Here is a 25,863-nt window from a genome sequence, read left to right as displayed (position 1 = left end):
TTGAGACAGGCTCTTGCTCTGTCACCCAGGCTGCAGTGCAGTGATGCAATCACAGCTCACTGCAGCCTTGACCTCCTGGGGTCAAGCAATCCTCCCACCTAAACCTCCCAAGTAGGTGAAACTATAGGTGTGAGCCACCACACCCAGCTACTTGTTTAAATATTCAAACAGAGATCAGTCTCTCTCCAATGATTATAACTGTAAAATTACACATTTTAAGAGCTATGGGTAGCCATGTTTTCAATCACACAGAAAATGACAGTGAGACAAAAAAAGAAGCAGGAAGCAAGGATGCATTTCTTACAGTATGACGGCCAAAATACCCAGAACAAACTTCTCAATTAAAACACAGAAAAAGCTGGACGAAATATTAGAAAACATTTGAAATCACATACTGAAGTAGTTAGCTAGAAGGGAATCCAGAGAAGCTAGTAATGAAGTGGAAACAAGACCCCTGGAAGGTACGTCATTCCTAAAGCCAGAACTCTGAGAATACCTGTAGAACCTAGTAACCTTAACCTTCCATTATGATACTAGTGCCAGGTAGAGGGGATAAAGCTCTGCACCTACTCAAGATCAAAAGTTTTCTAAGAGACCACTGCATAAAGCTCAGACCACCACCACCCCGTGCCCTCCGGCAACACACAAGAAGCTACAGCTTCAATGCAATGGTGAACAACAAATCAACCAACCCTTAAAATAGGAAGGTAAGGTAACTTGTTTGTGAACTACTGAGAGAGTTATACCTACAGCCAAAGTCAAGATAAACAAATTACCCTCATACCCGTTTGTCACCCTAATTGATAGGTATAGGAAATCCCCAAAATTTAAGCAGAAAATACCTAAAACAAAATTTTTATATTTTCAGGCAAAGAATTTGATTTAAATAGTCTTGAGTTGGCAGCATCTCTGGCAATTGGCAAAAGGAAACAATTTTCTGGGGAGAAACATAACTTTAACCCAGGCCTCAAACAATTCCCACAGATGAAATGCCAAAAAAACACAAGCTGATAGTCAAAATCACAAAACACACAGGGAAATAAGATACCATTTTTAGAAACAGCCAATGTAGAAAATAGAATAAGATCTGTAGAGATAGCACCTACTGTAATTTTTAGAGATAGAATATATTTAAAGTATGCTTTTTTGGTAACAGGAAGTAAAATAGAAGCTTGAAAATATGGAGCAATGAGAATGACCAAACGTTTTCAGAAGTCCCAAATAGAACATTTAGAAATGGAAAAATATAATTAAAATTAAACTCTCAAAGAATAAAGAGCAGATTATAATAGAACAGAAATAGTAAACAAAGATAGATGAGAAGAAATTACCTAGAGTCCCGCCTATGGAGCAAAGATGAAAAAGATGACAAGATTAAAAAGTAGCCTAAAGCACCAGGCGCAGTGGCTCATGCCTGTAATCCCAGCATTTTGGGAGGCCGAGGCACGTGTATCATGAGGTCAAGAGGTTGAGACCATCCTGGCCAACATGGTGAAACCTCATCTTTACTAAAAATACAAAAATTAGCTGGGTGTGTTGGCACGTGCAGGCAGTCCCAGCTACTTGGGAGGCTGAGGCAAGAGAACCGCTTGAACCTGGGAGGCGGTGGTTGCAGTGAGCCGAGATCACGCCACTGCACTCCAGCCTGGCAACAGAGGGAGACGCCATCCCAAAAAAAAAAAAAAAAAAAAAAAGTGGTATTTGAATAGATAACAGCTCAGAATTCTCCGTAACTGCTAACAAAAAACAACCTCAAATCTAGGAACCTAATAAATATCATGCAGGATAAACAAAAAGAAACTGACACCTATATTCATACTAGTAAAACTACAGAAAATCAAAGGCAGAGATTACCCTAAAGTAACCAGAGGGGAAAAAAAGTACTGAGCAAAGGCTCTGCCAGTTGCTTTCAACAACAATGAAAGGCAAAAAAATAATGATGCTGACAGAAAGTACCCATCAGTCTACAATTTTAAACTAAGCAAAACTGTCACCTGAAAATAAAAGTAAAACTTTCAGAGAATTAAAAGTGAATATTTTCAAACAAAATAGAATTTACCACTAACAGACTCTCCAAATTCTACGAATGTGCTTGAGGCAGAAAAAAAATTATCCAAGATAGGTGTAGTAAATACTAATACATAAGTCAATTTTTTTATGACAGTATAAAACAAAATCATATCTAATATGCAAGTTTTAACACAAAACAAAGCACTAACATCATGAACAAGAGCATAGACTTAGAGAGGATGATAGGAGTTTAAATATTCTATAATGTCCTAGTATTGTAGGAGAGAATAATGATAGTTATTAACTTTAGGGTTAATTAAATATGCACGTTAAAATATCTGAAGTAACTTCTATAAAAAAATACATATAAAGTATAACCTCCAAATCAGTAAAGGGGAAATAATAGAATGAAGAACAACAATGAAAAAAACCTTCAATTAAACACAGCCAGGTGTGGTGGCTCACATCTGTAATCCCAGTACTTTGGGAGCCTGAGGCAGGTGGATAGCTTGAGCCCAGGAGTTCAAGACCAGACTGGGCAATATGTTGAAACCCTATCTCTACTAAAAATACAAAAATTAGCTAGGTGTGGTGGCATGCCTGTAATTCCAGATTCTTAGGGGGAGAACCACTTGAACTCAGGAAGTAGAGGTTACAGTGAGCCAAGATCACGCCACTGTACTCCAGCCTGTATGACAGAGTGAGACCCTGTCTCAGACACACACACACACACACACACACACACACACACAAGCCTTCAATGAAACTTAAAGAAGGGGGAAAAAAGATTTTAAAAACCACACAAATTAAAATCATAAATATACATTACAACAAATGTAAATGGACTAAACATTCCAATTAATAGATAACAGACAAAGATGGTCAGAGAGAGTAGTTCTCTAGTTATGTACAGTTTATGAGATACATCTCTAAAATATAATGACAGAATTTAAAAGTAAATAAAACGTATACTAAACAAACACTAACTAAAACAATTCTGGTGTGGGTATATTAATATCAGACAAAACAGACTACAAGACGTAAAACACTATTAGAGAGAAAAATGTTTCCTACATAATGACAAACATTTAGTTCACCAGAAAGTGATAATAACTGTGTAAGTCTAAGCATTTACTAATATAACCCCATTGTACATAAAGAAAAAACTGAGGGTGAGGTAAAGGAAAAATTTTTTTAAAAAACTTAAAAACTACAAGGCAAAATTGCACACCTGTCATAGTGAGAAATTTTTTAACCCTTTTAACTGATTTACTTACAGTAAAATTCACTGTAAGTAATTTTCCTTACCCCCCCCTTTTTTTTTTTTTACATCTTAGTCTGCTTTCCATTGCTTATAACGGAATACCTAAAACTAGGTAATTTGTAAAGAAAATAAATTTATTTAAGTTATAGAAGGTAAGAAGATCCAAGTCCAGAGGCCACATCTGGTGACAGCCTTCTTGCTGGTGAGGACTCTCTAAAGAGTCCCTAGGCAGCACAGGGTATCCCATGACGATGGGGCTGAGCATGCTAATGTCCCTCTTCCTCTTCTTATAAAGCCATCAGTTCTCTTTCCATGGTAACTCATTAATCCATTAACCCATTAAATCCATTAGTCCATGAATGAATCACCTCTTAAAGGCCCCACCTCTCAGCACTGCCACATTGGAGACCAAGTTCCAATCTCAGTTTTAGGAGAGGACATTCAAACCATAGCACCGTATACAGTTCTATGAGTTTTAACATACACATAAATTCATGCAACCACCACCATAATCAGGAATAGTTCTACAAGCCCCCCCCCCAAAAAAAAAAAGAAAGAAAGAAAATTTTAACAAATGTCTTTCAACACTGGATAGATCAAGGAGATAAAAAACCTAACAAACTCATATATAGCACACTGTACCTAAGATTAGAAATATACATATATTCTTTCAAGCACAGTAGAAGATGCATAAAATTTGATAACATGCTAGGCCACAAAGCAAGCCTCTCAAGTTGTAAAGGACTGATAAAACAAAGATATTATCTGACCAACACACAACTAAGTTATAAAACATTTTTTCAAAAAAGAGAACTAGAAACATCCCTTAAAATCAGAACTATAAAAATACTTCTAAATAACTCACAGGTATAAAAAATAACAGACATAAGGAAATAATTACAACTCAATAAGAAAAATACTGCATGTCAAAATGTGTAGCATGAAACTAAGGCAATTTTTTGAAGTCGATGTTTATAATTATTTCATATGCATACATAAAATTTTTTTTAAATTTTAAGTTCTGGGATACATGTGCAGGATGTACAGGTTTGTTACATAGGTAAATATGTACCATGGTGGTTTGCTGCTCCTATCAACCTATTAGCTAGGTATTAAGCCCCACATGCATTATATTTATTCTGATGCTCTTCCTTCCCCCACACATCCTCCAAAAGGCCCCAGTGTGTGTTGTTCCCCTCCCTGTGTCCATGTGTTCTCATTGTTCAGCTCCCACTTATAAGTGAGAACATGCAATATTTGGTTTTCTGTTCCTGTGTTAGTTTGCTCCATCCATGTCCCTGCAAAGGACATGATCTTTTTCCTTTTTATAGCTGCATAGGATTCCATGGTATATATGTACCAAATTTTCTTTATCCAGTCTATCACTGACAGGCATCTGGGTTGATTCTATGTCTTTGCTATTGTGAATAGTGCTGCAATGAACATACATGTGCATGCATCTTTAGAACAGAATGATTTATATTCCCTTAGGTTTAAACCCAGGAATGGGATTGCTGGGTCGAATGGTATTTCTGATTCTAGGTCTTTGAGGAATCATCACACTGTCTTCCACGATGATTGAACTAATTTATATTCCCATCAACAGTGTGAAAACATTCCTATTTCTCTACAACCTCACCAGCATCTGTTGTTCCTGACTTTTTAATAATTACCATTCTGACTGGCGTGAGATGCTATCTCACTGTGGTTTTGATTTGCATTTCTCTAATGATCAATGATGTTGAGTTTTTTTTCATGCTTCTTGGCCACATAAAGGTCTTCTTTTGAGAAGTGTCTGTTCATGTCCTTTGCCCACTTTTTAATGGGGTTGTTTGGTTTTTTCCTTGTAAATTTGTTTAACTTTAAGGCAATACTTTAAGGGAATTTGTAGGTTAAGATGCTTAACATTACAATTTGAGAAGTCATATTTGTAAACTGATTATCTAATTTAAAAGAATAAAGGAAGAACAAAATAAACCTAAAGAAAGAGAAAGAAGAAAATAATAAAAACAAAGGCAAACATTAATGAACTTCAAAACTAACCTACCGTAGAAAGAATTAATAAAGCCAAAATTTGTTTCTTTGAAGAGTAATAAGACAGAAAAAACATGGATCAGTGCTCATTCAAGAAAAAAAGAATGCGCAAATAAACAATATTAGGACAATTATTACTGTATTATTACCGATGCTATAACAAATAACCAAAAACGTAGTGGCTTAAAGCAACACAAATCTACTCTCTCAAAGTCATGGAGGTAAGAAGTCTAAAATCAAGGTATCAGCAGGGCTGCATTCCTCTGGAGACTTCAGGAGATAATCCATTTTCTTGACTTTTCCAGTTTCATGTATTCCTTGGCTCATGGCTGCATCACTCCAATCTATTGTTTCTATCCTCGCATCTCCTATTAACTTGAATCCTCCTGCTTCTCTCCTATAAGGACCCTTGTGATCAGGCACACCTGGAAATTCAGGACACTCTCCCCATCTCAAGAGCCTTAATCACATCTGTGAAGTCCCTATACCATATGAGGTAACATATTCACAGGTAACATATACTAGAATGAAGACATTCAGGGGCCATTCTTCAGCCTACCACAAGGACAAAACCAGTCGATCCAGGAACAAAATAGTAAAAGGAGACTACAGATTTGAAAACTTAGATGACATGGGTAAATTTCTAGAAGAACAGACCTTACAATATTTACCCAGGAAGAAATAGCCCTTAAAAGACATAAGGAATGTGAATCAGTAGTTAATTTTGACATAAAGAAAACAGATGGCTGGGATGACTTTACTCACGTGTTCTACCAAACTGTCAAGGAACAGATAATTCCAATATTACACAAACTCCCCTAGGGAATAAAAAAAGGAAACACTCCACAACTCGTTTTCAGTGTGGTATAACCTTGATACCAAAACCAGAAGAGGAAGGACAAGAAACCAAAGTAAAAGATGCACAGAAAGAAGACACAAGATATGGATGTAGGCTGCCGACAGCACTCAAATGCCTGAATCTGTGTTTTCCTGAGCTGCTGCTGCACTCCTGTCCTTCATGCAATTCAGCTGTTCATCTGGGATTGTTTGACCTCCCAAAAAATCCCCGTTTTGTTTAGGTTAGTTTAAGCTATCAACCAAAATCAAGAGTCCTGACTAGTTCACCATTCCAACAACCAACCTGACACATCTAACCTCTTTAATGGTATTTGCTAAATATCAACTCAATTATCCATATTCATGGAAGGGCCTGTGGACATTTGGGTAATGAAAGCCAGGTCAACTAGAAGTAATTTAAAATGCATGCTGTCACTTTTCCAGCAAGCTCTCGTACTGCATTTTTCGTAAGCTATTATTAACATGAATTCAAATTATTTGGCCACAGTGATCTGATGGCATAGATAAAAACAATGAACACCAGGGGACTAGAAGCTTGTCTGGGATTCAACATTCTCCAAGAATAATCCACAAAGTAGTTCTCACTCATCTCTCCTCATAAAATTGCAAATTCCTTAAGGGCAGGGAGCATTTCTATTCATTCAGGTAGGTGACCTTGTAAATAGTCAAAAAGCTTGCACAATCCAATGACCTTTGGGGCTGTGTTTCTAAAAGTCTTGCCAAGGACATATTTTCCATTGAAACAGTTGAGATGCCACTACAGAAACATGCAAAATTGTAAAAACGTCAAACAAAAACATTTATACTCCCTTAAATATACCTCACCCTTCCAATTCTATTAAATAGTTATCTTAAAGTCCAATTAAAAAGCTGAAACCATAAAACTGAAATTAAGAAACTGTATCAATATGTAATTGACAAGGAGATACAACAATAGAAGTTCAAGAAAACCCAGAGCAATGTTTCCAATTGGTGATAAACCTGGCAAACAATTCAACTCAATTGCACCTCTACACCCTCCAGGGCAGGTGATAATAAAATCAGAGAAGAGTGTCATCGAAGGACCAGAAACCTCTTGGTCCTGAAATTACAAAATCTGGAAGCCACTTCATTCCACAAGTGGTACCACAGCTTTCTAAGTTCACACAATATTGATGACATTTCCAGCCACTGTCAGAAAGAGTTGCTGCTGCTGGGGCTCTTAATAAGCAGATGAAAAGAGATGTCAGATTTTACATAATCTTCACACAGATTATTGCTTATGGCCTGTGGAGTTGGGGGAGGCAGATAGATATAGCTGTACTCAGAACAAGGAGATGCTGGCCCCACTTAATCACACATTAGGCATTCAAAGGAACAAGAGTCTAGAAATTAGTTGCTTTAAAATGCCCAAATTTTGGAGAGAAAATAACTTTCCTGGCTGGGCGCAGTGGCTCACGCCTGTAATCCCAGCACTTCGGGAGGCCGAGGCAGGCAGATCACAAGGTCAGGAGATCGAGACGATCCTGGCCAACACGGAGAAACCCCATCTCTACTAAAAATCCAAAAAATATAATTAGCCAGGCTTGGTAGTGGGCGCCTGTAGTCCCAGCTACTTGGGAGGCTGAGACAGGAGAATGGCGTGAACCTGGGAGGCGGAGTTTGCAGTGAGCCGAGATAGCGCCACTGCACTCCAGCCTGGGCAACAGAGCGAGACTCCATCTCAAAATAAATAAACGAATGAATGAATGAATAAATAAATTAATTAATTAATTAACTTTCCTTCACATCAAGCCATCTAGAAAATCACCAACAAGTGTCCTTATCAGAATCCTGGCCCAACATCATTTTCACATCTTGCCTTGTTAGTTTATACCCTGTAGGGGACAACTAGAAATAATGCTGAATGTTTTATTTTGCTCTCTCAGCAAGCTGTATAAATTCATTCCTGACAGATCTGAAAATAAAATCAATACTGACATTTTTAAAAGAAGTAAAGTTCTTGTAGCTTGCAAGAGACCAGTAAAGGAGCACTGTGGGTTTCCTCCCTCCCCCCCGCCCAGATCAAGGGACCGCATTCCCTTGGGCTTTTATATCCTTGTATAATATTTAATTAAATACTCTGTTCCTACTGGTTTATGTACTAGAGAACACTAATTTTAGAAAACCGATTAGCTGGTTCTTTCTAACTGTATGTTATTGTAGCTAAGGTCAAATTTTTCACTGAAACTATGGCAACAAAACCCCAGTATTCTTTGTCGACAAGAGCCAAGCAAAGTTCTCAAGTGATAGTCCTCCACTTGATTGCTAAACCTAAGTCGGGTTATTCTATTTCCTACCTTTACCTCAAATGCCACGTTTCTGGGAATGGTTATGGGGGGAGGAGAGGACCTTAGTCACAGAAATTTGCTAGCATAAGTCCAAGCGAGCTTATATATAAGTGTCATCACTGATAACATTTTTAGACACATATAATTTTAGCAGCACAAAACATCCAGACATTTCAGAAGCACCCAAATTGGAACTCAAATGTACCCGGAAAAATACCAGACGAAGAAAGGAACTTTTAAATCTTAGTTAGAAGAATAATTGCCCAACTTATTTTCTCAATTACTGCAACTGCTCAAGTTGGAGTTTTTCTACACTGACCTCCAGTTATTGTTTTGGAAAGGAAAACAGGTGGTTTCTTTGAAGAGATGTATTCTTTCCTTCACATCTATTGCCCCTCTCCACTTATCTCTCCCAAGCCAGTGCCAATGAGAATAAGCACAATTTTTGCCTTCTATAAGAGCTAGGCTGACCTCTCACCTTGGGGAAAGAGGCTTCCACCTTGGTCCATAATATGGAAGTAGCTGCTGCTGGGGGAGCTAAACAATGGGTACACGTGGACATATAGAGGGGAATAATAGACACTGGTGATTCCAAAAGGTGTAGGGGTGGTACGGGTTGAAAAATTACCCATTGGGTACAATGTTCACTACCAGGGCCATGGGTACATTAAAAGACCAAAGTTCACCACTACACAATACATCCAAGTAACAAAACTGCACTTGTATCCCCTAAATCTGTTAAAAGAGAAAAAGAAGTAGCCTCTGGACATCCTTTCTGCAAATGCAACTGCCCTCAAAGCCTGGGAGAGAATGCCACTTGGCAGGCTGGCTGGCAGAAACCTCTCTCAACATGCAAGGAGCGTGTGGGGGGCAGGGAAGGGCAGCTTTTGGGAAAGAGCCGATTGGCAATATCTTCCTCCTGTCTGTCAAGAGTCACTGGAATGCCTGCTGTTTGGGGTAAGATAAACACAACTTCCTCTCTGGCTAGGCTTGTAATTCTATACAGAAGGCAGGATTACCATCTCGAGCAAATGACCCGTCATTCACTAAGGCTCTGATCAAGGCTTGTGTGAGGAGAGAAAAGACCTGATGGCTACTTTTCTGATAGCCCCAAGCTCTGTCATAGCTGGTTACCAGGCCCACTCAATAAAATATAAAAAGTTCAGGAAGGCTAAAGTCTGCCCGGCTATGGATTCCTTTGTATACTCCACGGACTGAGTTTGTAAAACAGACTTAACGATGTTTTACAAGATGGCAAAGGCCATTTCTGATCTTCCTAAGAGATGTCCCGAAAGCTGCTAATTGCAAATTCAGTCACAACAGCCACTCTTCAGTGAGTGCTGAGGCTGTATTGCAGGTATCTGCTGTGTTACACACACACCGACTCATCCTCACACAAGCCTATCAGCTCCACAGTGTTATTCATCATGGCAGCCAGGTGGGGAAACTCAGGCATAGACAGGTTAAATGGCTTGCCCAGGGTCACATAACTAGGAAGAGCAGGGCAGGGACTTGAACCCATGTCTGACTCCAGAGCCTGTGCTCCTAACTACCATGCTCTAGTGTCTTCCCAGGACATCCTACCCACTCATTACCAGATTCGGCAGGACCTTGACTTAGAAAGCTATTGTTTTTTTCTGTTTGTTCATGTTTTCAAATATTCAATAATGCCATCTTTCCACTAATGTTCTCTACCAATTGGATTGAACCCATTCAGTTTCCAGAGAGCTTTTTGTCTCCAGTGTATCTGTGCTCTCCCCAGCTGTCTATTGACCCAATGCTCCCAACGATAGGGCTTCCACAGGAAGCAAAAACAGAAAGAACAGCTGGGTCCTTCGGTGGGAAAACACACACAGTCAAATGGAATCATTCATCTAACCTCTGTCCCAGAGCAGAAATTCCCTCTGCAAAATCCCTGACAGATGGTCAGCCCCATTTGAATCGGGGGAAACTCAGTAATTTGAAGCAGGCCTCTTCTTTGAGTAACTGCTCAGCACTAACAGTCAGAATTAAGTTCCTTAAGCCTCAAATTCTACCTCTGGGCACTTTGATCCACTAGCCCTCATTCTCTATTGCTCTGGGCTCAGAACATCTGTCTTCTATACGACAGCCCTAAAATAAAGGAAGACAACAGTCAGTGGCTCATGAGAGCCTAGCAGGAGCATGACAACTTGTTAGAAATGTAGAATCTCGGCAGGGTGCCGTGGCTCACGCCTGTAATCCCGACACTTTTGGAAGACAAAGCGGGAGGATCAGTTGAGCCCAGGAGTTTGAGACCAGCCTTGGTAACATGGCGAAACCCCGTCTCTACAAAAAAATACAAAAATTAGCTGGGAGTGGCGACACACGCCTGTAATCCCAGCTACTCAGGATTAGGAGGCTGAGGGGAGAAGATCACTTAAGCCTGGGAAGTCAAGTCTGCAGTGGGCCTTGATTACACCACTGCTCTCCAGCCTGAGCTACAGAGCAAGACCCTATCTCAAAAAATAAAAATAAACATAAATAAAAAAGAAATGCAGAATCTCAGGTCTCACTCCAGACCTACCTAATTAGAATCCACATTTTAACAAGATTTCAGGTGGTTCCTGTACGCAGTCAGGTCTCAGAAGCAATGCCTTAGAGCTCTCTTCTCATTCATTCTACAAACATTTTAGTGTCTAATATAGTCCAGAACCTGTGCAAAGCCTTAAGGAGACAGGCATGGTTTCTGTCCTCACAGTTAATGCAGTAGGGGGGAAGGGCTAAGTCAAAACCAGCAAGTTAAAAGTCAAAACCAAAAATTAGCAGTGTTACGGTATTTAATATGGGCCAGGTAGTCCATTAAGTCTATTAAGTGCTTTACACAGATTAACTCATTTAATCCTCATAAAAACCCCATGAGGCACATAAAATAATTTCTCCATTTTTCCAGATGAGGAAATGGAGGCACTGCGAGGTTAAGTAATACATCTGAGATGACATGACCAGTAAAAAGCAGGGCTGAGAGTCAAAACCCACAGGGTCTGGCGTCAGAGTCTGTGCAAAAGGAGCAGCTGCTTGTCTGCACACGAAGGTTCAGTAAAAGTGCCCCAGAGGAGATGCCTGAGATTTGAAGGTTGAGTGGGCATTAGAAAGATTGGGGGGTCCAGGAAGGAACAACAGAGACAGGGAGATATTTCAGACGGAAGAAAAAGGACAGAGTATAGAGCAAGTATTCTGACTGCCAGAAGGAAGTCAATCCATCTGGCTGGAACACAGAACCTGGAGGGGTTACTGCAGATGAGGCTGAGAGGTAAGCAGTGGTGACTCATGCAGACTGCTGGGAACCCTGAAAATGTGTCTTTATCCTGAGCACAACTGGGGAACCACTAAGAGGTTCCAAGCAGCTGAGTGACATCTTCAGATCTGTGCTGATTCCCCTAGCTGCAGTAAATGGTGGACTGGAGAAGGTGTCCACACTCAGACACAAAGAAAGCAAAGGTGGAATTACAGAAACAGGTGAGGAGTCTATGCAGCAACTTTGGTGAGAAATGTTGTTGCTGGAGCTAATCTAAAATGTCATCATTCAATACCGAATGGAGACCTGGCCGCCAAGTTACCCCTGCATTAGCTTTATTCCCACCGAGCAATATGCCTTTTAAAAGTGGAACCTAGGACATCAGAAGCCTCAAGTGTTTTCTGAGCAGCACGACTATGATTTCACTTAAGTGGCAGACACTCTGCGATCCTCCAGACATGGGTTCAAATCCTAGGTCCACCTTGATTCCAAACCCTCTGTGGGTTCAGGGTGCCCAACTGTAAAATGGGGACAATAACAGTACCCATGTCACAGTGTGCTCCAATGGTCAAGAACAAAAGCATGCATGACCCTGTCAGAAAGCCAAGCACAAGGGAGGAAGGTACTTAACAATTATTTGTTTTTCATGCTCATGTACTGAATGCAGCCAAGGAATCTCAAAACTATAGGCATGAAAGAGAGAAAAAGATCAAACATTAAGGGTCAAGGAGTCTCAGAGAATGAGACCAATAAGATCCACTTTCCAGGGAGAAGACAAGTCAACTACGAGAAAGTTTTAGGGGTTGTTGTTGTTGTTGTTTGAAACAGGGTCTTGCTCTGTTGCCCAGACATGGTGCAAACATGGCTCACTGCAGCCTCAACCTACTGGGCTCAAGCAACCCTCCTGCCTCAGCCTCCCGTGTAGCAGGGACCACACGTGACCACCACCACACTTGGCTAATTTCATTTTTTGTAGAGACAGGATCTCACTTTGTTGCCCAGGCAGGTCTCAAACTCCTAGGTTCAAGCCATCCTTCCGCCTTGGCCTCTCAAAGTGTTGGGATTGCAGGCATGAGCCACCACGCCCAGCCTACAGGAAAGCTTTTCAAGAGTAACAGGCTCAGGTAGTTTGGAGCAAGATTACAGGGCAGCATTAAGGAATCAGTGTAAAAAGATCAGCGGCCATTCAACTTAAAATGTCAGCGAAAACACTGTTAGAACTGGGAACAGTCAAAATCATATCAGAAAAAAATACCAATTCCTTGTCAACCAGTATTTAAAGAAGGACCAACACTATGCCAGGTGCTGAGCCAGGAGTGCAGGGCAAGATTTGGTCCCTTTGAGTGCTCCAAAATCTGGCGAGGAGAAAACAGTAGCTGTGTATTTATCAGACTGTGATAAACATTATACTCAAGATTGTTAAGTAGGCAGTTAGCATGCCCCTCTTGTCTACGGACATTTGCTCCTGTGTCAATGCAGCTCACAATGACATATTTTGGGGTTGCAGAGGAGGAAGTTAAGAAATCGGGTAATTTTTGTCAAAGAATATTTCAAGGCCAGTCCACTTCTAAAGGCAGTTTAGGGTAGATGTTAAGAGGAGGATTTCTGGTTATTAGATTGACTGGGTTCAAATCGCAGCTCTGCCACTTCTAGCTATGTGATCTTGGACCTGACACTAAACATCTTATATGTCAGTTTCCTCATCTGTAGAAAAGTACCTGCCTTACTTATGGGGTTGTTTATGAGGATTAAATAAATGAGTGTATGTAAAGTTTATTAAATAGATTATATTCACTAATATCTGTTAGCACTAAACAAGGTATTCACTATTATTTGCATTTATAAAAATTAGGTTATCATTAATTACACAGGGTGATGGAGTCAAAAAAAATTTTTCATTCATGGCTCAAACACAGTAGCCTAAAGGACAGTGTGAGTAGAAACTGGGGTTGTGTCCCAACCTCAGTTTTGGCACAGGATTGCTCTTTGACCCCAGGAGACTTTCTAAATCTCTCTAATGTTCTCACTTGTCAAACAAGAAAGGAAAAGAGTTATCATAAGCTCAAGTGATTCACCACACATCTTCATCAATGCTCTGAAGACAGGATTATAAAACCCTTTGCCAAAAGAAAAAGTCCTTAATCAACCACAGTATACCGCTTTCAGGAGAACCATGTAACAATATGACAATATGACCCCATTATGCTTGCTGAGATTTCCAAATCAATTTCACCCTCAATGGAGGAAGTCCCAAAAGCAATACTGTGATTCAATTAGAGGACAAGGTAAACTTACTTATTGCACTAGAAGCATTGTATGCACATAGAGCTGAAAATGGTTCTCCATTAGCAACTAAATTATAAGGGTAAATGACTATAAAAGAGGGGTCTGAGGTCTGCTTTCCAGGGTGACTCAGGTATGCAAAAAAGAATAGATCCAGGGCATCAAAGTAAACACAAATTCCCTTATGCTCATTTTCAGGGTACCAAGAGCCTTCAGACATGCATCTCACAGCCTGAAGCAAGTAGGCAGAAATCCAGTGAGGGATACGCTGCAGTGTGTGGGACTCCAGCATAATCAGGCAGCAGGCACCATCCCCAGTGATTGTGTAACACACAGTGAGCATTCTATGTTGCCCAGGGAATTGACTTGAATTACAGTTTTGTTCCCTTTAAATGGAGTTTGTTGGTCCAAGATTGAGATAAACTAGTAAATCTGAAATGAAGATTATAAAAAACTATTAATCTTTTTATTAAATTTGAATTGATTTTGTGAATACAGAACAAGTTGCAGGAGACTCTCCTACAAGGCAGCTGCACATACTCTTGAAACCTTCAATATGCCTTGAGGCATATACTTGACAAGCACCTTAAATAGACTGATTTTTCTGCCTTATTTAACAAGACAGGCAGAAAGTAAGTCCTAAACCCCTACTGCGAAAGGCCTGTCATGGATTAGAATCAAAAGCACAAACAAAATTTAAGTTAGGCCCTCCCCTTTGCAGGAGGGTATTTAAAACTAAGATATGGATTCATTCCTTCGATGCCTTGCCAAAAGAAAAAAGTGAAAGAATACTGTTGCTTAGCAACAACTAAAACAATGTGCAGCAAAGGAGAGTGGTCTGAAAGAAAGCTAAGCCCATGAGTTTGTTACAGCCACCCCAGATGAACTTTGTGATCCAAGACCCTGCCTGTGTCCTCATCTGGCCTAAGGGTAAGGTTAAGGCCTGGCTATTACTGGCACTCAACTATCTTGACAAAGAGACCTGTAATCCCAAAGAAATAAGAACCTACTTCTGGACAGCACAAGGCTTCTAACATTAACCTGCCTGTTTCCGCCACTAATAGCAAAGTTTCAAGCTGCATGAAATCTTGGGAAAACCCCATTTAACAGGTGGGGAAACTGAAGTTGAGAGAGATGAAATGACTTTTCTAAGATACTGGAGCTCGCCGGGCGCGGTGGCTCAAGCCTGTAATCCCAGCATTTTGGGAGGCCGAGAAGGGCGGATCACGAGGTCAGCAGATCGAGACCATCCTGGCTAACACGGTGAAACCCCGTCTCTACTAAAAAAAAATACAAAAAACTAGCCGGGCGAGGTGGCGGGCGCCTGTAGTCACCAGCTACTTGGGAGGCTGAGGCAGGAGAATGGTGTAAACCCTGGAGGCGGAGCTTGCAGTGAGCTGAGATCCGGCCACTGCACTCCAGCCTGGGCGACAGAGTAAGACTCCGTCTCAAAAAAAACAAAAAAGATATTGGAGCTGTTCATGACAGATTCTGGGCTGGATGCTAGCTCTGGCATCCAGAGGTTGCTCTTTCCCCTACATTTAACCTAAATTGCAGGCAAGACCAAGATCAGAGAAGCAGGCTACTGACACTCAAGTGTTTCTTATAGCTCAACCATGAAAAATGCCATTCTTATTTGAGGACCCTTCCTAAGCTGCTGGGAGATTTCAAAGTCAATTACAAAGAGCTTGAATGAGATGTGAAACCCTTCTCTCTCTCAATAAAATAATCCTACTAAATCCACCAGCCCTCTACTAGAAGGGGCTAACACAGTGCCAGCACTCTGGGATTGGGGAAAGAAGGCTCCAATAAAAATAAAAAGGCCACGAGTCTGATCCTGAAGTTCATGGCCATGCTTTAAGTTCAAGAATGGCTCGTTATAGCGAAGCAACATATTCTTCTCCATGCCAGTATCATGGTGACCGCACAATACTCACCTGTCATTATTTCTAGCCAGGCATATGTTGAGGAACCAGGGGTCTTCCACCAACATTTTACTCTGGAAATGCCCAGAAACTGGATTATACTGCCCCAGGCCAGACCCTCATTTGTACTACAAACAGGACTCATTCTACTGTAAGTAACATACTGCGCACCCCACAGCTGGTCGGGGCAATGGCTAAAAGTGTATTAAGTGTGGCAGGATACAGTGGCTCACACCAGAATACAACTACTTAGTACACAACTACTGTGTACTAAGCACTCTATTCGGCTGTTTATGCATATTATTTTTAGAAGGATGGAATTGTTTGACCCTATTTCACAGATGAGGAAACAAGCTGAGAAATACTATGTAATCCCAGCAATTTGAGAGGCCAAGGTGGTGGATGGCTTGGGCCATGAGTTCAAGACCAGCCTGCAAGACTTGCACCATAGCAAGACCCCCATCTCTACAAACATTTGAAAAGAAGTCAGGCATGAAGGGTATGTCTGTAATCCCAGCTACTCGGGAGACTGAGGAAGGAGGATTGTTTGAACCCAGGAGGTCAAAATGAGTGAGCCATGACCACACAATTGCACTCCAACCTGGACAACAGAGTGAGACCCTGTCTCTATAAAACTACAAAGGAAGAAAAGCACTGGGCCCAGCCTTTGAAAGAGGGCTCTGGCTACGACACTCATAAGTCACACGGCACTGGGCCAGCTCGTAACTCTTGTCATCTCAAATGGCATCAGGTACCAAATAGATGTGCTCTGGTCTCAGGGGGTGCTGCAGAGCGAAAGATTAGGACATGAGAAGCAGCCCCATCTACTCTTCCCCAGTAGGCCAGGTTTTATACTAGGTAGGAAGAAATCTCACCTGCTTTGCTTCCATTTATATATAAACAGTTGCAGTGAAGACAACAAATTACATTAAACAAGTTCCTTAAAGATTTTCACTACATATTGATGTAATTTGTTGTCTTCCCGGCAACTGTTTATATATATTATATATCATTTTTTCCTGCCCCAACTTCTCATTTTGAACTGTAAATTCCCCTTCGAGCAGCTTTCATTCTGAAACTAAGGGGCTCCCTGTAAGGTTAAAAGCCACACACTTTGATATTATTGATACGGTAACATCTGTCCAACGTCAAGAATTTGGAGCCATGACTGGCCTCTTGATATGAACAGAGAAGATCAGGTTTTGAAAGCAACAGCCTGACTACTGCCCCAATCTTATGCAATAATGGCATGATCAACACTAAAGCCTATCTAATTGCCCAAAGGTACAGTTCCCAACAACCCTGGAGATGATTTATATTTAAAAACGAGCAGAGATTCTGGAAGCAAAATGAAGACCGGCTGTTAGTTTCCACCTTTTCTTTGTAGACGATGCCTTTACATTTAGCACCAGGGAGCAGGGGGAGGGACTGGTAAAAGTGGGAAGAGGAAAAGATAATACAGAGAAAGGAATTCACTAACCACCAAGTTTCTATTCCCTGTTTCAATCTGACGTTTGCCTTCTCTGTTCTTTCAAGGTTATGGGCAAAGACAACACAAATCAGGGAGTAGAAGAGGTTCTGCCTTACCTTCCATGGACAATGGGGCTTTAAAATGGTACCACATTGATAAAAGAACTAAAGTTGCTGCATTATTCTAAGTCTCAGCTCTTCTCATCGCTTATGAGGACAATGATATTGTTCAAAATTCATTCAGATGAAAAAGATGTGGCTTATGTGAAACACACCTGCAGCCAACCTTTTCTTTCTACAGAGAAAGTTAGAGGCAAGAGATATATTCAAGGAAATCACACACAAAAAAGCAATTCACTTTGGAAATGTACTTTCAACCATCAGAGAAAAAAAAGCAAGTGTGTTCAATGTTGAACTCTTCCACATCTACTGTGAAAATTAACAGCAACCACTCACTGAACAACTACTGTGTACTAAGCACTCTATTCGGCTCTTTATGCATATTATTTTTATAAGGATGGAATTGTTTGACCCTATTTCACAGGTAAGGAAACAAGCTGAGAAATATTATGTAATCTATCAAGGTTACTTAGCTTGTACACAGGGGCAATGGGGTTCAAATCCAAGCCCAGGGTTCATGTGCATGTCCCCACCCACAAACAATTTGAAGACAAAAAGAATAGCAATATATAATTATTCTCATATAATTAAATATGAGATTTACAAGTACCAGGCTCTGTACTAAGTACAGGGAACACAAAGAAAAGAGTAAGTCTTACCAAACTCTTAACTAAGGGTCAGGCTCCCCCAGTATTAAATACTTAACACACAATTAATCTTCTCAATGACCTTATGAGATAGAACCTATTATCCTCTCCCATTTTACAGGTAAGAAAACCAAGGTTCACAAAGGTGAAGTAATCTGTTCAGGGTCACACAGCAAAGAATTCATGGAACTTGGATACGAACCAGGAAGCCTGAACCAACAGCCTCTTTTATTAACCATTAGGGCTGCAGATCTCAGGAGCTCACAAAATTAAAGACGCAAAGTCAGAAGCCATGGGGAATACTGCATAAACAGGCCTTGGATTTCCATTTACTTAAGAACAGGTTATGATGGTTCTCAATATAGGAAATAACTTGGCAAGGAAACAATGGAAGCAAGAGCAAACCCAAATGACTACATGCAGCTCTGCTGATTGCTCAGATAAAGACTGCATCATCCCATTCGGCTGCTTGCCAGCATCTTGCTTTTCCATATGTGTTTGTTAAACTCTAGAGTGCAACGGGTCCGTGAGGAAATGGACTAGAAATGCCTCCAAATTGCCCAACTGCCCTATGCACAATTTCTAAACATCAAAATGACTTCAGCTCCAAAACACACTTATATTTGGAAAGGCAGCAATTGCTTCCAAAAGAGAGATCTTTTTCTTCATTTTAGAAAAAAAAATGTCAAAGAATGCTGCACCGCAGTTGAAGGAATGCATTGGAAAATTTTTTTAAAACTCACTGCCCAAGTTCCACGGTGGAGGAGCAGATCGTTCCAGCACTGAGGCAGCCTGCAAAGGCAGAGCTGCCTGGGCCCCTCACCTGGGTGCAGGGGGCCTCTGGTTTAGCACGTGGAATTAAGGAAGTCCTGACCTACATTCCCAAAGCCTGCAGTGGAGCTTGTTTTGAACCAGATTTTCCCACAAGGACAAAGCAGCTCACAACCCAGAAACCTTTATTTTTAATTTAGGGAGAAAGGCAGTCAACAAATCAAGTCACTGTCATGTCACCACCTGTAGAACCAGGCCAAGATATAAAAGGAGTTTGCTTCCTTCCAAATAGCTTCTGTCAGACTATTACTGTTATCTCAAAACAGTCGCTTCAAATCAGCCACCACATATACATCCAAGCACCAGGCACCCTTACAGTCATGCCAGAAAAACATATCTCCTCCGACTTCCCTTGCTATAGTCCTATTTATTTTTAACACTCTAACCCTGTATTCAAACAGCCCCTTGTTCATTTGTGACAACATGGATGAACCTGGAGGACATTACGCTAAGTGAAATAAGCCAGGCACAGAAAGACAAATATCACATTATCTTGCTTGTATGTGGAATCTACAAAGATTGAACTCCTAGAAACAGAGAGTAGAATGGTGGTCACCAGGGACTGGGGTGGAGGATTGAGATGGTGGCCAAGGGATACAAATTTCAGTTAGGAGGAATACGTTCCAGAGATCTATTGTACAACATAGTGACTACAGCAAATAATAATATACAGTATACTTGAAACTCACTAAGAGTAGTTTTTAAATGTTCTCACCAAAAATAATAATAAGCATGTGAGGTAATGTATATGTGAATTAACTCAATTTCACCATTCCACTATATATATACATATTTTAAAACATCATGTTGTACACCATAAATATATGTTGATTTAAAAAATAAAATTTTAAATTATGTGCATATATTTGTAAAGAACAAATAGTCATTAGTTAACTTCATGTAGTACATTAGAATCTCTCCCAGGATCATCTCCCAGCTCCCCAGGCCTGTGTATAGAACAAGATAAGCGGTCACACCGGACCCAAGCAACACCTTCCTGATGCATACCCCTCCCCTTGGTTTCAGCTGCAAAAGCCAAATCTAGACCAGCTCTTCCTTGAATAACTAAGTCCAGGTTTTATCAGCCTAGATTTCATTAGCCATGGTTCTTCATCTTGGTGGCACAAGAGAAATACCTGAGAAGCTTTCAAAAATCCCAATGTCCAGTTAACTCAAAATCCCTGATCTGGATTCAGATATCAGTGTTTCTGAGAGTTCTCCAGGTGATTTCCCTGTGCAGCTAAAGTTGAGAACCATGGCTCCCACTCCATCTGTCACCAGCCATGTGACCTCAGACAAGGTTCTTCAGTTCCGAGTGTGTCAATCTCTTCCTAGGAAGGAGGGATGGCTCCCTGAGCTGATGCAGGCAGAGTGCTTAGCACAGGGCCTGGCACAGTCAATTGATCTTGTCCTTTTTTTTTTTTTTTTGAGACGGAGTCTCGCTCTGTCGCCCAGGCTGGAGTGTAGTGGCCGGATCTCAGCTCACTGCAAGCTCCGCCGCCCAGGTTTACGCCATTCTCCTGCCTCAGCCTCCCGAGTAGCTGGGACTACAGGCACCCACCACCTCGCCCGGCTAGATTTTTTTTGTACTTTTTAGTAGAGACAGGGTTTCACCGTATTAGCCAGGATGGTCTCGATCTCCTGACCTCGTGATCCGCCCGTCTCGGCCTCCCAAAGTGCTGGGATTACAGGCTTGAGCCACCGCGCCCGGCCTGTCCCTTTTAATATTCACGGTGGGGAAGTAATTCTATGAGTGACTGAATTATGATCATTGGACGAAATCTTTCATTTCTGCAGCGCTCAAGATTTTGTCTTGTCTTGGAAGGAAACATGAAAGAAGCACTGAGAAGAAAAAGGCAGTGGAGGCAATAGCCGCCTTGGGTTCCTCTTACAGCTTTTATCAACAACTCTTTTTCTTTCTGTTTTTTTTAACAGCCTCCCCCAACCCCCATCCATCTTCAGGTGAAAACATTCTCCTGATAGCCTCACGCCAACTGGATGCAACTCAACACCAAATGTCTTCCAAATGGGTTTTCTCCATCTGAACGTCTGCGTTCTATTTTATTCTAATTTATTTAGCTTTTATCCAAAAAAGTCAAACAGTTTCTAAACCACTAAACAATAAGAACTTAGAACTCGAATTATATAATCTGCAAATGGCAAGATTTGAGCCCTTTGGGACTGAGGCCATCAGTCAAATACCTAACCCAGTGGTTTTCCACCCTGGCTGTAAAGAATCAGCCCTAATTCCAGAGTTGAGCTTAACTGATAAATAAATTAATTATTAAATAGATGCTTAGGGCTCTCCAGTGGATCCCTAAGTCCTAAGCTCTACAGTGGAGCCCCAAGCATCTATTTAATTTAAAAGCTCCCTCAGATAATCCTGATATGTGGCTAGAGCTGAGGACCACCAACCACAAGAACAGAAAAGAAAAACAAATGTTTATCATCTAAGACACCAAGTGTACTTCAAAGACCTCCTACAGTAAACTCAGTTACCTTTGGAGAAAGATACGAAATTCAGGAGGCCTAAAGAAAAAACTAATTTGGGTAGAAAAGCTGCCCTGCCTATGCCTTTTCTTTGTTTTTGTGTTTGAGACAGGGTCTCACTCTGTCCCCCAGGCTGGAGTACAGTGGTGAGATCTCGGTTCACCGCAGCTTGGAACTCCCAGGCTCGGGTGATCCTCCCAACCTCAGCCCCTTGAGTAGCTGGAACTACAGGTGCATGCTACCACACCCAGCTAATTTCTGTATTTTTAGTAGAGACAGGGTTTCACCATGTTACCCAGGCTGGTCTCGAATTCGCAGTCTCAAGCAATCTGCCCACCCCAGCCTCCCAAAATGCTGGGATTACAGGCGTGAGCCACCGCGCCCAGCCTGCCTACATCTTTTAACTCAAAAAACAAGCGTAATAATTAAGAACGTTTCACTCCAGTGAGATGTTCAGTGAGGTATCATTAGACACCTCTTAAAGAAGGTATCTAAGAATATCAGCATCCCCAAAGGGACAGTGAGATCCGCTAAAATAATGACTATTCCCTGAGACTAGATCCATAAATCCTATTTGTTTGAAGAAATATCCGTACAAATGTAAGACTTTAAACTGAATTAGCACTTGTCAACACATATTCAATAGACAAATTAAGGACCCAGTAAAAGACATCACAATCTTGATAGTAAATTTATGTATGCATTTTTCAAGAAGTTGTAAAGCTTAGAACTGAAATCATACTCTGAAAAGTAAATAAGCCTATCTTGCTTATAAACACACACACACACACACACACACACACACCCCAACACACTTCATGAATTTTCAAGTGAGTCAAGGTGACCACTCCAGGAAAGCTACCACCTTACCTCTGAATTTCTTAGGTGGATTGTTAAGGTCCCCGGTTTCTGGCTGTACAACACAACGATCATCAACCAGGCTGTAAAGAAGACAGATAAATGCTCTGTCAAGTTAAGTGTATGAAAATGAAACTCTTAGCACCATGCAAAAATCAGATATCTCAGGGCTTTTCCTGTGCAACATTTAGACTGCCATATTCTCCTGCCAGGAACTCTTTACACTAGAGGCTTCCTATGCATGGATCTAAACCTAATCCAAAAGCCCAGGGTTCTGTTCTGTGAAGGACACGTTAAGCTACTGTTTTCTGTGGCTCCTTTCCCATAACCACGTCCATGGGAGACTTGAGTATAGCATGCAAGGTGACTGAAGTCGCGAGACAAAGCAAGGGGCCGTTGCATTCAACTAAGGGTAACTGAGGAGCTGACTTTGTGCCTGGTGAAGATGAGCCAGGCCCTTGCCCTTTGGGAGCTCAAGGCTAGTGCAGGAGCCTAAGAACAAACTGATAAGGAGAATACAATCTAAGGGCTGTAAGAGAAGGAAGAAAAAAAACAACAGCCAGAAGCGAACTGTGCCTGAGGTCATCCGAGAAGCTGCAGACAGAGGAAGTTCTAATGGAACTACTGGAAGAGTCGACATAGATGTGGGAGGCTAGAGAGGAGCGTTTCCAGGTGGAGAGAACCATGAGTGCACACTCATGAAGACATGAAAGGACTCTGGAGCATCAAAAGCAACTAGTGGGGAAAGTACAAAAAAAATTACAAATAAATAGGCCCACATTACATAAAGACTCAGTATTTAAAGTCCTGACTGCTAAGTCTAACTTGCACAATTCTTTTAGAAGAACCACTTAAAAATATATTTTTGAACAGATGAGGGAACTGAGACTCTGAGAAGTTACACAACTTGTCCAAGCTCCTAAAACCGGTACTGATAGAACTGGCTAATCTTCCAAGTGACCACAGAACTTGCACTTGTTCCCAGCTAACATGCTATGGTTTTCCAGGGTTCCTCCATTCATCTGTGCTATCTCCTCTTATCCCAAATGCGAGGTACCATTAAATATTCAGCCTTTACCCTTACTGTTCTATTCTCCAACATTCCCTTTTATCTCCTAAAGTCCTGCCTGTCTTTCAGGACTCAGATTAAGAACCCCACCTTCTCCACAAAGGCCCCCAAGCCTTTCCTGCTCCAGACACTCTCTGCCTCTCCTCCGTCCTCCCAGCCTCACTGACGGAGACTCCAAAGGTACACCAGGCTACCAGCTCCATGAAGGCCACAAGATGCCCAAGGCTGGCAGCTCAGTATTTATTTGGTAGGTAAATCATAGTGTCCATGGTATCCCACCAGCAGTTTGCCTCCTTCAGCTTCACGACACAAGATCTCACTGTATCAACAAGAGGCACAGTGTAGCCAATGGCCTGAGTTCTCATGTAAAAATCAAGAGCAGAATATACATATATAAAACCCCCACCCTGGCCGGGCGCGGTGGCTCAAGCCTGTAATCCCAGCACTTTGGGAGGCCGAGACGGGCGGATCATGAGGTCAGGAGATCGAGACCATCCTGGCTAACATGGTGAAACCCCGTCTCTACTAAAAAATACAAAAAACTAGCCGGGCGAGGTGGCGGGCGCCTGTAGTCCCAGCTACTCGGGAGGCTGAGGCAGGAGAATGGCGTGAACCCGGGAGGCGGCGCTTGCAGTGAGCTGAGATCCGGCCATTGCACTCCAGCCTGGGCAACAGAGCAAGACTCTGTCTCAAAAAAAAAAAAAAAACAACCCCACCCTGAGCTCCTGTAAGTGTAAGTACAGTAATGCCCCCCCCAGAGCTAACATAATGCTTGACAGCGTGGGCTCAGAATCCAACGTAGGGCTAGGTTAAAAAATCATGAAGTTCTCATGGCCAGGTGTGGTGGCTCACGCCTGTAATCCCAGCACTTTGGGAGGCCGAGACGGGCGGATCATGAGGTCAAGAGATCAAGACCATTCTGGCCAACATGGCAAAACCCTGTCTCTACTAGAAATTCAAAAATTAGCTGGGCATGGTGGTGTGCACCTGTAGTTCCAGCTCCATGGGAGGCTGAGGCAGGAGAATCGCTTGAACCCAGGAGGCAGGGGGTGCAGTGAGCTGAGATCACGCCACTGCACTCCAGCCTGGTGACAGAGCAAGACTCCGTCTCAAGAAAAAAATAAATAAATAAATCATCAAGTTCTCAAATGGGGAGGAAGTGGTAAGAGGAGCCCCAGTCGAGCTCAGAAGACAAATGAATTGTAGATGGCACTCTGCCACCTACTAGCGGCATGATCATGACTATGGCATTTTACCCCTACTGATCTCAGTTTTTTCATCTGTAAAATGAAAGTTGGTCTCAGGGATTCTTAATGAGGGGGATGTTCATCAGACTTACTGTTTCCAAATATACTGACACCAGGACTCTGTCAACCCAGCTTACTAAAGCTGTGCTATAGGATGAGGCCCAAGAATCCCCCCACCTTGTTTTTTTAAAGAGACAAGGTTCTTGCTATGATGCCCAGGCTGGTCTTAAAAGCTGGTCTTGAACTCCTGGCCTCAAACGATCCTCCCATCTCAGCCTCCCAAGAAGCTGAGATTACAGGTGTTAGCTATCGCACCAAACTGAACCTTTATTTTTAACAAGCTAAAAAGGCAATTCAGAAGCATGCCGCTGAGTAGTGTGCACACATACACACTTGCCCTCCAAGATCCTATTGGAGTTCTAAAGTTCAATCAGTAGATGAAGTCATTTGGAGGTAATCACCATCTATATAAATGGGATGGGGCTGGAGTGCGACACAGTGAGTCCCATAACGACTGGCAGTCACTCATTGTAGTCCACAACAGGTCCTCCATAAATGCTAAAAATATTAAAAACAGGAAGGGTTGTCAAACTTTCTTTCCAATCCCATTTTTACACTGCTATCCTCAAATATGTGCAAGTAATTGAGAAAATAAAGTATTCATCTCAATAAAGTATTAGCAGCCCAAAGTTCAAAATGAAGCCCTCCTCACTTTAAAAGGGCAGGAGGGACTCATCATTAATTTGTTTGCAATGTTTGAGGAAAACACTTAAAAAGCAATTTATATGACTTTCAAGAAGGGATGCCCTGGAAGAGAAAGAAGGTACTAAGATCTCAGGGGCTCAGGAGGTACCTGAGTGACTGGGAGATCAAGACCCCCAGGGGAAACATGGGCATAGAGTGGGCTGAGGTTTAACCCGGCATCCAGATAGAGGCTGTGCACAGTCAAGGAGGGGGGAGAGCTGTGGGCAGACAAGGAAGCCGGAAAGAGAGAAGCTGGCCTGCAGAGAACAACTGTTGGCAGCCCTAGCCTTGCAGTCTGGAATTTTCTGAGCTGTGAAATCTTGGGTTAGTGACTTTGCCTCTCTGAAGCTCAAAACTTTTGCCTCCACAAATGGTAATGATGAGAGTGTTCACCATAGACAGTTGTGTGAGAATTAAGGAAGATGTAGGCACAGTATTTAGCATAATG

The 25,863-nt window shown here is 41.7% G+C and overlaps 1 protein-coding gene across 1 annotated transcript in view; it reads right to left on the bottom strand.

Annotated features, from left to right (window-relative positions):
• The window catches only part of ITPR1 (inositol 1,4,5-trisphosphate receptor, type 1), a 355,819-nt gene that overhangs the window by 305,385 nt on the left and 24,571 nt on the right, over positions 1–25,863 (bottom strand). The window contains exon 4 of the mRNA XM_011937251.1: positions 22,368–22,438. Coding sequence (XP_011792641.1) covers positions 22,368–22,438 — 71 coding nt within the window. The remainder of the gene's footprint in view (positions 1–22,367; positions 22,439–25,863) is intronic.

This window comes from Colobus angolensis, unplaced genomic scaffold (genome assembly GCF_000951035.1).
Source record: "Colobus angolensis palliatus isolate OR3802 unplaced genomic scaffold, Cang.pa_1.0 Scaffold160, whole genome shotgun sequence".
NCBI lineage: Eukaryota > Metazoa > Chordata > Mammalia > Primates > Cercopithecidae > Colobus > Colobus angolensis.
Note: the sequence above shows the minus strand (reverse complement) of the source record. Positions and strands in the feature narration are given on the sequence as shown.